Consider the following 13,168-nt stretch of genomic DNA (forward strand, 5'->3'; position numbering starts at 1 on the left):
ATGTCACTGAATTCCTAATAGCACTTAACAGTTTCTTTGAAAAATTTCTTAACAGAACATCAGGGTATTGCAACACTTTATTAAGAGTATTGGCTTTGAATCAGTAGCTGAAGTAACAATTGCATGAAGCCAGATTAGGTGCACTGCATAACACCCATACTTGATTCATTGACATTACTTAGCAATTTATTGGACAAAAGTCAAACTTTTTTGTTTTTTATTAAGCACATTCCACAGTACAAAGCTGTCATGAATAATATCTGTACAATTTAACAGTTTCAATAGCTGTTCAGACACAAATTTATTTCAAACAGATAATTGGCAAACATAATTAATTACAAGTTAGAATTAGACTATCCCAGTGCTTTAAAACATTAATATAGCAGTAATTTACATTTGCTCAATTATGGTTAGCAAAATAAAGTCCAGAGTATGGCTGGGAATTACTATTATAATCCCAGAAAGTCAGAACTCCTTGGGTGCCAAAGTCCCCTGCTATAATTTAGTAGGCACAATTCAAAGGTTGTGTGCATATTCAAAGGCCATGATCTCCCAAGGAACAAGGGGAACTTCTATATTAAACATGCAAAAACAACAAAAAATCCATTCATTCATTCATTCAGAATTGCCTCCTCCCCTGCCCCCTCCCTTCCCCCGGGCTTTCCTGACCAGTTTGATATTGAAGCTGTAAGACGAAAAGTGGTCAAAGCTCAATCACTTTCACAACCACCATCAAGCTTACAACACCCACCTTATGAATGGAGGTTTATTGTTTACACTTTGAGACTCAACCTCTCAAAAACATAAATTAATTTAGTAACATGGGAAGGAAGGATTTTTAAAAGAAAAACTAAAAAAGCAAAGCCAACTCGATAAACAAATCACATACACACACATTGATCCCCACACCGTTCTCAATGCAAAGGACAAATCAGAGCCCAGGGGCCTTCCCTTTAGTAGTAGAGTGTGCTTCCACGGGAAGAGCTTTACTTTATAGGAGGCTGTTTATTGGTCCTTTAAAATGTTATTGACATTCCTTGATCTTTGGAAACAATGGCAAAGGGCAAATCAAACCTAACATTGAATAAGGGAGAAGGAGTGCCAATTGGATGCCAACGTCCTTTCCATGCACTGTCAGGGCAACAGTGCCACTTACACATTTGGGCTGTGTCGTCGGGAGTACTTGGGAGCTTTGAGAACCTGCTGGGGCCACAGCAGCAGCTGACACCAGAGATGACTGGGGTGGCATCCACGGGCTTGAGGCTTTACTCCACTTAAGAGCACCCACCCCTCAGCATGGGCCTCTGAACCAGCCTGACCTGCCCTGCAGGCTCCAACACACCAGCAGGCCCTGCCAGAACCTTGGCAAGGCCAGGATGCATGAATTCCAGAGCCAAGACAGCCCGTCAACAGGGCTTTCTTACTTCCCCTTCCCAGGGCCACGACTGCACAGAATAATGATTTTTGACAGTGAAGCCAAATGAATACTATGGGAGGTGACCACTTGTACTCAGGAGTACTTATGAGAAAAAGAATAAGAACAACAAATGTTTAAGGTACCTCTCTATTGTATAATATATACTCCACAACAAATAAAACATTTTTGTGTTAAACTTTAGAAATTACATTTTAAAACAAGATTCTCATTAAAAACACACACAAACCACACACACACAATGACAACAACAAAATAAAAACACCGTATGAATACTGCAGGAAGGGTTCTAGGTAATCCACATCAACCCTGGTATCAGGTTCTTGAGGCCAGCCCATGGCTAAGTGCGAACACACTCTGTATTAGTGTCTCAAGCACAGGGGGCCCTGACTCCAGCAACTTTGAGGTTAAACTGTTATGTACATTATATCTACATGCGAATACAGTATTTTAAATTAGGAGGCAAGCACACGTATAAAGGTGTTACTCTACCAAATATCAGGAGATGGTTGGGGGACAGAGAACAGTTAATAAAAGAAAGAGCTATATTACCTGTTGGTAGATAATATAACTGACTTATAGTTCTTTAAATTAAAAGAAATTGGTACAGAAAGGAAGTATAATCCCAAAAATATTACTAAAACAATCCAGAGAAATTTTTCCATTGTCCAACACATTCCTAATACAACAAGTCAGAATTCAAAATGACTTGGACAGTCAAAAGGAGAATGCTAACTTTGGAAAATGAAAGCCCTGGACATTCTGGGTAGGTGTTTGGCACCCAAAATTTCACTGAAGAAGAATGCTGTTTCTTAATACCAAACCAAAGTGCAAAGCAATATAAATTAGAGGCCAAGTCTTCTCTTGACGGTCGATTTACTTCCGGAAAACAGATTCTATGTTCCTTTTCTATGAACAATTTACATTTGAAACATTAGATTTTTTCACTGATGGGGGAAGGAAACAGGCTTCTGTTCTACTTGAAGCCGGGGAAGCTAAGGTCTCCTTCTCAAAGGAGAGCTGGAATCAGAGGTGAGAAATGTCGGTACTTGAAGAGTTAGGCTGCTTTGCATCTACCCAGCGTCTAGAACCAATTCCAGCTTCATAACTCAGCTGTGAACGAACTCCCTTAGGCATTTGGTAGCCATGTAGCCAGTAGTTCAAGACTAGAAAACCCTGAGGAAACAAAAACAGAAGCAAAGGGATTGTGGGTGAATATATTGTTTAGATGAGGATATACACACTCCACCCCATCCCCATGCACATATCTACATGCATAACTTATTAGCATTAACAACAGAAGCTGCAAGTTGTTTTGAGTGTATTACATACCAGGTATCACATTTATTTAAACCTCACAACAATCCTATGAGGAAGAAACTATTATGACACCCGCTTCACAAGTAAGAGAACTAAGGCTCAGAAAGGCAAAGTGTTTAGTTCAAAGAGTCAACAAGTGACAGAGAGGGGATTCAAGGAGAGGGCTGACCCTATAACCTATCACTCTCTCAGTACTGCTCTGAAAAAGTACACATATAACAAAAGATGCTTCACATTCGATTTTATATTTAGCATAATCTTTTATGACATTCAGAACCTACAAGAGGCCGGTCTCACATCCTCACGAGAGCCCTCATCGATCACTAAGAAACAACAATATGCAAAAATTAGCCTTTCTAAAATAGAATGCTAGTAATCAGAAATTACTTCCTTTTTAATAAGTAAAACATTTGTAAAACAACAACAGCATGGGGGAAAGGCCACTGAATGTCCCATAATTTTTTGACTATGGCTTTGAGTCAGAAACACATTGAAATCACAATTTCTACATTCATCATGTATGTAAATATGTACACACACACACACACACACACACAAAACAATATTCATGAGAATATTGATATTCACAATATTTATCATTTTTACGTACAATGCAGGCTGACATTTTCTATTCTAAATCAAAACAAAGTCAAAACCCACTCTGATAATGTCACAATCAGTGATGCACTAAACCACTGGCCTAAAGTCTAAAGTCACCTTAGGTGGCCAAAAAAAAAAAAAAAGCAAGAGAGACTTTTTAAAGCTTGAATGCTTTTTTTAAAAGGTGATTTTCCCAAAAAGTTGTCAATTTTCATAAAGATTAAGAATCTTAAGTCTTCTCAATGAATTTAAGATTCAATTTCATTTGCTACTGTTTTCCCATTAAGGATATTTAAGGGAACCTGAATTATTTCAAAAATATTAATGCCCCGGGACCAGAAGTGGACACTCTCAAATGCTGCTGAGGGGAGCATAAACTGACTGAACTCTTCTGGAGGGCAAAATGACCTCCATACGCACATGTACCCTAGAACTTAAAGTACAATTAAAAAAAAAAAAAGTCTTCAAACGTGATACCTTTTAACCCAGACCCTCCAGACATTTCCAGAATCCCATCCAAAGATGATAAAGGGTTGGACAAATATTAGGTTAAAAGAATGATCATAACATGGTTTTTTATAATCTCTAAAAACTGGGGGTTGGGGAGGATAAATATGTAACAACATATTTATATCCAAACAATCTAATTTGGCAATTAGGAATAATTTGGACAAATACTGACATTACTAACATGCAAGCATTTCATAATAAAGAAGAAAAACACCTTTGAAAATGTACAGTTATAAAGAGACATTTTTAAAAGCCTGAAAGGATCTATAAAAAGGAGTTAGTGGTAAACCACGAGCAGGAGTTTACTGTCTTCTTTTGGCTTATCTACTTTTTCAAATTTCCTAATAATGATCTTATATTGTCTTGTAATAAGAAAAAACAATAAATTTCTAGCTACTGAATATATAATACAACATACAGCTCTTAGATGTTACTAATTTTTTTAAAAATGACTCCGCAAATAGATCTACTGCTGCATTTGCTGACATGGAGAGACTCTCACCTGATATTTTACGGGTGAGTATTTTACTGCAAGTTAAATCATCATTAGGGTAGTGTTCCTCATTATGCATAAATCTTATGGTATCACACGGTTATAATTTTTTTCATGTTACAATAAGTGAAAAGCATTTGGGGCTGCATGCGGTGGCTCACTCCTCTATTCCCAGCACTTCAGGAGTCTGAGGCGGGCAGATCAATTGAGGTCAAGAGTTCGAGACCAGCCTGGTCAACATGGTGAAACCCCATCTCCACGAAAACTACAAAAATTAGCTGAGTGTGATGGCACATGCCTGTAGCCCCAGCTACTCGCAAGGCTGAGGCAAGAGGATCACCCAAGCCTGGGAGGCGGAGGTCGCAGTGAGCCAAAATTGCACCACTGCACTCCAGCCTGGGTGACAGAGCAAGACATTGTCTCAAAAGGAAAAAAAAAAAAAAAAATTAGAAAAGAGCAGTAAAATCTATAAAGCTGACTACCAAGGTTGTTAAAAGTAATAAAATTGGAGAGACAAACACATTTGGGGTCTCACTGCTTGTGCTGGGATACAGGGAACCTCCAGCTTAAGCAGATAAGATTTTTCCATTGACTTATAATTGATCACAACTAGGCAGCTGTTCTGAGGTTTCCAAAAAAGGTAGGTAAGAGGGAGGGCCTGGAGGAAGTAACACAAGTTTCCTTTCTACCACAGCCAATAAGAAACAGCATTGGTGATCACTGCTTCATCTCTCAACCAAAGCAATCTTGTTCAGGGCACTTTTAGGTAATATATAGATGTTGTCAGTTCATCTATTGTAATACACCAGAAAAAGAAAACCATAATATGGATGTCTTGAATTTTGCCATATGCCTCTTTAAGCAGTTTTTACTTGGATCCATTCCTCCTTCCCTATATTTTCTTAGGCTTATTGGGAGGGGAGGTCAGGGGAAGGAGCAATCACTCAAGAGATCCTTGTCTCCTTCCTCTGTAATTCCTATTTTAAGGCTCCATTCAATAATTATAATAATTCTGCCATGTGGATTTTTCAACTGACTTACGAAGAATCTATCCAGAAAGAAAGCAGCAGGGCAGAAGATTATGATCAGGAACAGTCTGAACACACATGAGACCCGTAACAGCAAATAGGTAAGTGGCTTACAGGTCACTCCTGCAAGGCAGACATAACCAACCACAACCAGTCCTTTGGGGTCCACATGGGGTCCCAAAATCCTTCCAAAGGAAACACTCCCACCAGTCACTACTGACCAAACTGAGTTGGCATGAAGAAAACACTTATTTGCCATTCCTGATGTAGACCCTTGGTTTACCGCTAATAGATGGAGCAGGGGCAAGACCAGAAGTCAGCAAACTTTTTCTGAAAGGGCCATATGGTAAATATTTCAGATGCTGTAGGCCATAAGGTCTCTGTTGCAACTACTAAGCTCTGCCACTGAAGCACAAAAACAGCCATAGACAATACATAAAGGAATGAGCATGGCTGTGTATGAAAATCTTTATTTATGAACACTGAAATTTAAATTTCATTTAATTACTGCATGTCATGAAAAAAATTCTTTTAATTTTTTTAAGCATTTAAAAATGTAAAAACTATTCTTAGCCTGTGGAGACAGGAAAAAAAAAAAACTTAATGGATAAGCAGAGACTAATTTAAAAAAAAGAAAACGGGTAGTGAGTTAATTTTGGCCCCTGGTTATATATAGTTTCTTGACCTCTAGGTAAGACAAACTTCCTGGTGGAGTTCTATTTATTGGATCTTGGAATCTTGATGAAAGAATATCTGAAAAGATGGTAACTTAGTGAATAGGTACTAAGAGTTTTCAATCTCTCCATCAAAAAAATTCCTAATTCTGCACATGGACTTTCTTATACTTTTGAAATTCAATGAACAGGAAAATATGTAATGATAAAAGATCACTAAGAATTAAGTAATGATTTTAAATAAATACAAATTTTATCAATCACAAGTCTTTATATACATATATCCACAGTAGTATGTTTATGTGTAAACATTTATTCAATCTACAAAGTTTAATGCGTATAGAATTCACTGGCCCTCAGCAGAACACACAGGGTTGTCAATACTGTTCCTAAGTCATCAGTTCCTAGGACACAGCCAAGTAAGACTTCTCATCTTCCAGACTGAACATGCTTAGTAATAATCAAAACATTCTGTCATCAATGGTTATAATGACTTTCAGTGTTCCTGTAACCAGAGGAAAGGACTTTGCTTCTCAGCGTATCTGCTGGGTTTCATGGAAGCAGAACAGGTTTTAGGGGTCTCTCAACAGATACTCTTCTCTGATTCATCCTTGAGGGAAGGATGATTGTGGGTGGATTGTGGTAGTGGGAAAGAGAGGGATTTTGAATGTTTTGTCAGATGATGATTTTTTTTTTTTTTTAAATAAAAGAACTGAAGGACAGGAAAGAAAGAGAAAAAGAAGATTCTTGTACCCCAAAATAAAATTCAAGGGATTTTACTGGTGTTAAATTGACTATGACCTAAAAAATCATTTAGGAACACAGTTTTTAAAAACAGGAACCATGTTCATCATCTGCCAATATGAAAACCCACACAATAGGCAGGATTCCAACTCAAACCTTGTATGGATGTGACTATAAAGATCTAGCCTTATACTTGAACTCTGCAAAAGTTGACACATCTAAGAGAGACCTTGGTTCACACATCACCAAGGAACCCAAATCACAAAATTTCCCCAAAGGGAAGGTGAATTCAATCAGCAAAATTGGAAGGGCAGAGGACAGTACTCACCTGAAACGGGTGAAAGTGCAGACTGTTATCTAGAGATGTAAGTGTATGTTCTGGAGGGAGAACGGGTCTCATTCTGGGCACTGGGAGGCACATTTAAGAAATCCCAAATCAAAATAGTGTCATCATGGGAGCTGCTGATGATCTGAAACTCATCAAACTGGAGCCGAAACACACGTCCAGAATGTTCCTATGAAATATAAAAACTTCATGAATAAAATGAGATCTTTACAGCCCCTGATATCTCACAATGAGAAATTGGGCAGAAGATGAAAATGCAGCCACTTAAACAGACTTCCTAAATGACTGTACAGAGCTCACTGAACTGTGTCCTTCATCCCAAGAACAAATGCTCTTCTTTCTTTTCCTGCTAGGCCTTTTCTTTCATTAAACTTTGTATCTTAGACTCTAGTCTACCAATATTTCAAAGATTGTCTCACAAAGGGCCTTAGAAAAGTAAACAACAATACATAATACCCATTCTTGATACACTCTAAAAATCCACTGGAAAACTTAGAACCAGAAGGACAGTTTGTTTTAACATGACCAGGATCTACCTCAAATTGCTGCCAGCATCAAAATTCATGGTGAAATATTATAAGGGTTCCCATTAAAATCAAGAAGAAAGACAGTTCTGCATCTTCTAGTAAATGCAAGAAGTGAAGAAATATAAATAAAACTACTAAATTTTTTTTAAAATCTACCAATATTTCCAAATGACTATCTCTTCAAAAATATAACAGTACTTATATACAGTATAAACATTTATATATAGTATAAAAATGTGCTGTTATTAAAACATAACCACAAATAGCCGTATTAAGAAATCTTCCAAACCTACAAGAAGGAAATACTGCTTGCCCTATGAGGAAACAGTCCACCTACAAATCAGGAAGCCTGCCTTCAGATCTTAAGTTGCATTATGTCTCCCCTTAGGAAAGTGCTCACAGTAATGTAAACATCGAATATTCTCTGGTTTTGGCTAAACAAAATGAAGAGTGACATTCTCTGAAGGCATCTTGTGAGACACACAAGCTTTCCTGTGATACACCTAGACAGGACTATCTGCAAATGGTCATCCCCCAGCTCAGGGAACCAATTCCCGTCTCAAGAAATCACATACCACCAATGTGCGCAAACACAATGTGCTTGCTGGGGCTCGAGGGTCAAGAGCAGCTTGCAAGTCCCAAACTTTAATTTTCCTAGAAAGGAAAATGAGATGTGATTAGTGGAAAAGTGAACAATTTATATGCTGTCAAACATTTCCTTGAAAAAAAGTAGTGCATCTGAACTGCCTATTTATAAAAGCTAATGGGGAACATGCTTATGTTTTTACAAATCATCTGAACCAATTACACTTGATTTTGGAAAAATTAAGAACCTACACATTCTCAGAATTGCTGAAATTTTAAAGAAATATTATTTTAAGGGAGATAAGAAAACAACTTCAGGTTATCTAAATTCAGTTCCGGACTTGATAACCTATGTCACCAAATTCATTCATCAGGGGACTCTCTAGGGCTGAGTAGGTGCTGCTGACAGAAGCTAGGGCTCTGTGTGAAATTCCAAGGATACCTTTCTCCAAATTAAGCAAACGCTGGAAGTTAGTAATAGGAGTACAAACAGACCAACTAACCCATTTGGGAAGTATATATAAGGTCATCTGGAAAGATTTACAGTTGCCATTTGCTTATTTAAAATGTAGTGAGGTGTTTTAAAGAGGGTTTGTTCAATTTACCAAAAAGGGAAAAAAGGGGAAAAGAAGAAACTTATTGTTGAACACACACACACACACACACACACACACACACACACACACACACAAAGAGCCTGGCTTAATTTCGGGATAAAGCAAAGAAGTCAATACCCCCACATCAAATATTCAAACCTAAGCTATTGCTGGAGTTTATAACAATGATTCAAAGCATAAGTTCAGGAACCACAGTGACTCTGCCTCTGTGTGATGTGGGGTAAGATTTAGTTCTTCTTTCTGGGCCTGAGTGTCCTCACCTAAACAACTGGTATAATAATACCTGCCATCCACCATTACACAGAAACCTACCATAGGACCTGGTACATACAGAGTTGCTTAATATATAGCACTTCTCTTTCTTCTTGAAATAGTTATAGCAGTACATCTGAAAATCTGAAAGACATACCCATCATAGGCCCCACTGACAATCCTCTTGTTATCAAACCGGATGCATCGGACCAATTCTTCATGTCCCTCTAGGACTCTTAAACAGGCACCACATTCAATATCCCAGAGCCTTGAATGAAAAACAGACCTCTGTGAAACAATTTCCCACACGATTCACACTATCCGTAAGTTTTTTATATCTGTTTCATACAGATACAATTTTTCACTATCTTGGAACTCTTTATTTCTATCTCACTTCCAGTACACACCACACATATAAAGCTATATGTGTACATTTATACCATCTGTGTGTTTCCAAGCACTAAGCTAGGAAGAAGACTTACTTTTTATTCTATTTCCTTTTATATGATTTGAAACTGTTTTTAATCATGCGTCTGTATTACTATTTAAATAAAATCAACAAACAAGAAACTTCAATTCTATTTAATTCTTAGGCATTCTCTTGATGTCTGAGTTGATAAAAACCATGTAGACAAATGGTGTAGGAAAGACTTTTCTGGGGAGACAGGGATTGTAGGCAGTAAAGGAGACACAGCACAGATGAGACAAGGTGGGAAAGGAGATATCACATACAGCCAGGGGGTTAAGCTTCCGCCCCAAGCACTTCTAGCACAGTGCATGCCATGAGGACCACTGAGGTTAGAACTGGCGGACCAGCAGGGGAGGTGGCTGTCTCTTGATGAGGCTTGGGGATACCCCTTCCTTGATACTATATGCTAAGTACTGGGATTGACGGTTTACAAGGTCAGAGTGGGAGACTTACTAGGTACACGCAGTGTTCTGGTGGAAATATAAACCCATTGACAACACCAAGCCTTTTTCTCTGCATATGATTTATATAACAATTCTGGAGTTAGAGATCTTTTTTCCTATTATGACTGATTTTCTACAGTATTTGCAGAAAAAAAATCATAGCTAGTTAGCATGTACAAAATAAAGTGAGCAAATTAATTCTATTATAACTTTTTCTTAGCCTCTCTACCAGTAATTCCTATGATACGTCCAAAGAACATTTTATTACAGCTGCCCTTAGCAAATCTTCTTAGTACCCATGATGATAACATCTCTAATCTGTGATCAAAGCCATTCAGTACTGCCACTATGACTCCAAAGTGGTTCCCTTCTATAAGCTGGAGAGTAATACACCTTACTATCTTGTAAAACCTTGACAATTCCAGTGAGGAAGTTAAGAACTGTTTATTGATGAAACATTAAGCAATACCACAAAGCATGATGAATATAAGAGAATCAAGATTTAAGCTCTAAACTAACTTTATGGTATCTTAAAGCCTAAAGTGATAAAGCAAACTTAAATAGCTTTTTTGTTATTTGCTTGCCTTAAAAAAAAAGTTTTAATAATCTTAAACCCAATCTTTATTTTGACCAAACATTAGGCAATTATAAACGACAAAGTTTAGTCACTTACGTAAAGCTTATGTAAAGCTTAGTCACTTATGTAAAGCTACTAGCATGTGTTTGCTTGCCTGCCTTTAAAAAACAACAATTTTTTTAAATAATCTTGAATCCTATCTTTATTTTGACCAAACATTAGTCAATTTGATTATAAACCAAAGTTAAGTTTAGTCACTTATGTAATGCCACTAGAGTGTGCTGAGACAGTGGGGAAATGGCATGGGATAATTAAGTAGTTATCGAAGGGATGTTCTTAATAAGATACAAAATGTCTAAGGTTAGTCAGATTTATTCGAAAGCAGGGAGGCCGAGTGCTGGGAAGGAAAGAGGGAGGTAAATGACCTGGCAGGAATAGACGCAGTCTTGAGAGAGAAAAATAAAGTATACTCCCATGTGTTAGGTAGGGAGGTGGGAGCTCACAGGTGAGGGAAATCGGCGTGAGCTGGGCTGCAGCACCCTAGTCTGTTCTGAAGTGCTCTGGTATTAAGTGATCCCGGGTGGAGTTGAGGTTAAAAAACTTTGTGTACTGGGGGAATCTTGGAAGAACACCCAGGGCACACATGGTTTTCCCACTTGAGTATACAGAGCCAAACACATTTCTAAAAGTTACCTAAAGCTTCCTTATCTGAAACATCCCATTTACCCTGAGTTGTTTTGAGCATTAGAACTAGGAGATGAGTCAACAGTGTGGCGAAAATCAGCCTGCTCTGTCAGCACACCAACTTCTACCCACCTAATGGTATTATCTGATGATCCACTAACAACCAGCCGATCCCTGTACTGGAGACAGGCAATGCCTCGCTTGTGCCCATTGAGAGTACGAACAAATTCACAGGTGCTCGTGCTCCAGACCTGTATAACAAATTAACAATATTTTAAAGAATGAATGCAGGAAAGTCCTCCCACAATATACCTTTCTTAAAAAGACAGAGCTTCTGAGAATGACCCAAATATGTGATTATAAAATACGGAGTCCTCTAACTCAAAGTTGGGAGGCTGGGGGGCAGACTAGACAGCATAAAATTTTCTTGGCTGCTGAGTGACAACACTGGAATGAAACACGGAGGGAAGTGAAGTCTCCAGTCTTTGAGATCTTTACAAAGAGAACATCTAGATGGTTCGGATGCTCATTTACCTGGAGGAAAGAGTTTGGGCCAGATTTTTTGTTTTTACACCAGCTGACATTTCAAACCCCGTGGAGCTAATGTAATAAAAAAGCTTCCAGCTGGGTACGGTGGCTCACACCTAATCCTAGCACTTTGGGAAGCTGAGACGGGAGAATTGCTTGAGCTCAAGAGTTCGAGACCAGCCTGGGCAACATAGTGAAACCCCATCTCTACAAAAAATAAAACTAGCTGGGCGTGGCAGCATGCACCTGTGGTCCCAGCTACTCAGGGGGCTGAGGTGAAAGGATCATTTGAGCCCAGCAGGTTGAGGCTGCAGTGAGCTGCGTTTGTGCCACTGCACTCCAGCCTGGGTGACAAAGCAAGACTTTGTCTCAAAAAACAAACAAAAAGTTTCACCTTGCATATCATCCTCTTTTCCAGCATATTTTCTGGAACAGCTCCATTTATTTTGACACATTACTTCTAATTGTATGTATGTAGAATAAATAATCCCCTCTTTTGTGATATCTGAAAGACTTAGATGTTCACAGACAGCTAAACATATTATTAGACAAATAAGGAGACACACAGCAACCAGAGTGCCCTGAATTATCTTACCAGCTGCAATTGTAGCTGAATGGGATAGATAAATAGATCTCCACATGTAAAAGAAAGGCACTGGACCCCTACCTCATACCTTAAACAAAAATTTAACTCAAAATGGATCAAGGACCTACACATAATCACTGAAACTATACAAGTCTTGATAAATTGAACATCATCAAAATTAAAATCATTTGTGCATCAAAGGACACCATCAAAAAAGTGAAAAGACAACTCACAGAAAGGGAGAAAATATTTGCAAATCATGTATCTGATAAGGGACTTGTGTCCAGAATATATAAAGAACTTATAACTCAACAATAAAAAGACAAATTACCAATTTTTAAAGTGGGCAAAAGATTTAAATAGACATTTCTCCAAAGAAGGTACACAAATGGCCAACAAGCATACAACAAGTTGTTTAGCATCATCAGTAATAAGGGAATGCAAAGCAAAGCCACAGAGTACCACTGTACACTCACTAAGGCAGATATAATAAAAGAGACAAATAATAGCAAGTGTTGGCAAGGATATGGAGAAATCCTCCACGCTGATATTATGAAACAGTTATTTTGTAATAAAGCTCAAACCCTCTCAACTTCCAGGCACTGGTCTCATACCAATTGGTGTGACTGTGGGAGTAAGTTGCCGCATATAAATCCTAGTTGTTTAGCTTCCCAGCTATCCAATGTAAAGCCTGATGCTACACACTTTGTGATTTGTGGGGCTAGGTATAAGAATGCTATCCAGTGCTGG

General features: G+C 38.2%; 1 protein-coding gene across 6 annotated transcripts in view; it reads right to left on the reverse strand.

The window, feature by feature from the left end:
* Positions 1-59: 59 nt before the first annotated feature.
* Positions 60-13,168, reverse strand: part of FBXW11 (F-box and WD repeat domain containing 11) — a 146,142-nt gene continuing 133,033 nt past the window's right edge. For all 6 annotated transcript variants that reach the window (XM_032158625.2, XM_032158621.2, XM_032158619.2 and 3 more), the window contains 5 exons: positions 11,437-11,555; positions 9,289-9,399; positions 8,253-8,331; positions 7,133-7,319; positions 60-2,611 (listed from right to left, as the gene is read on the reverse strand). In XM_032158625.2, the coding sequence (XP_032014516.1) occupies positions 7,158-7,319; positions 8,253-8,331; positions 9,289-9,399; positions 11,437-11,555 (471 nt within the window). In that variant the 3' untranslated portion in view covers positions 60-2,611; positions 7,133-7,157. The remainder of the gene's footprint in view (positions 2,612-7,132; positions 7,320-8,252; positions 8,332-9,288; positions 9,400-11,436; positions 11,556-13,168) is intronic.

The sequence above is a fragment of the Hylobates moloch genome, unplaced genomic scaffold (assembly GCF_009828535.3).
Source record: "Hylobates moloch isolate HMO894 unplaced genomic scaffold, HMol_V3 SCAFFOLD_6, whole genome shotgun sequence".
In the NCBI taxonomy this organism is placed as follows: Eukaryota; Metazoa; Chordata; class Mammalia; order Primates; family Hylobatidae; genus Hylobates; species Hylobates moloch.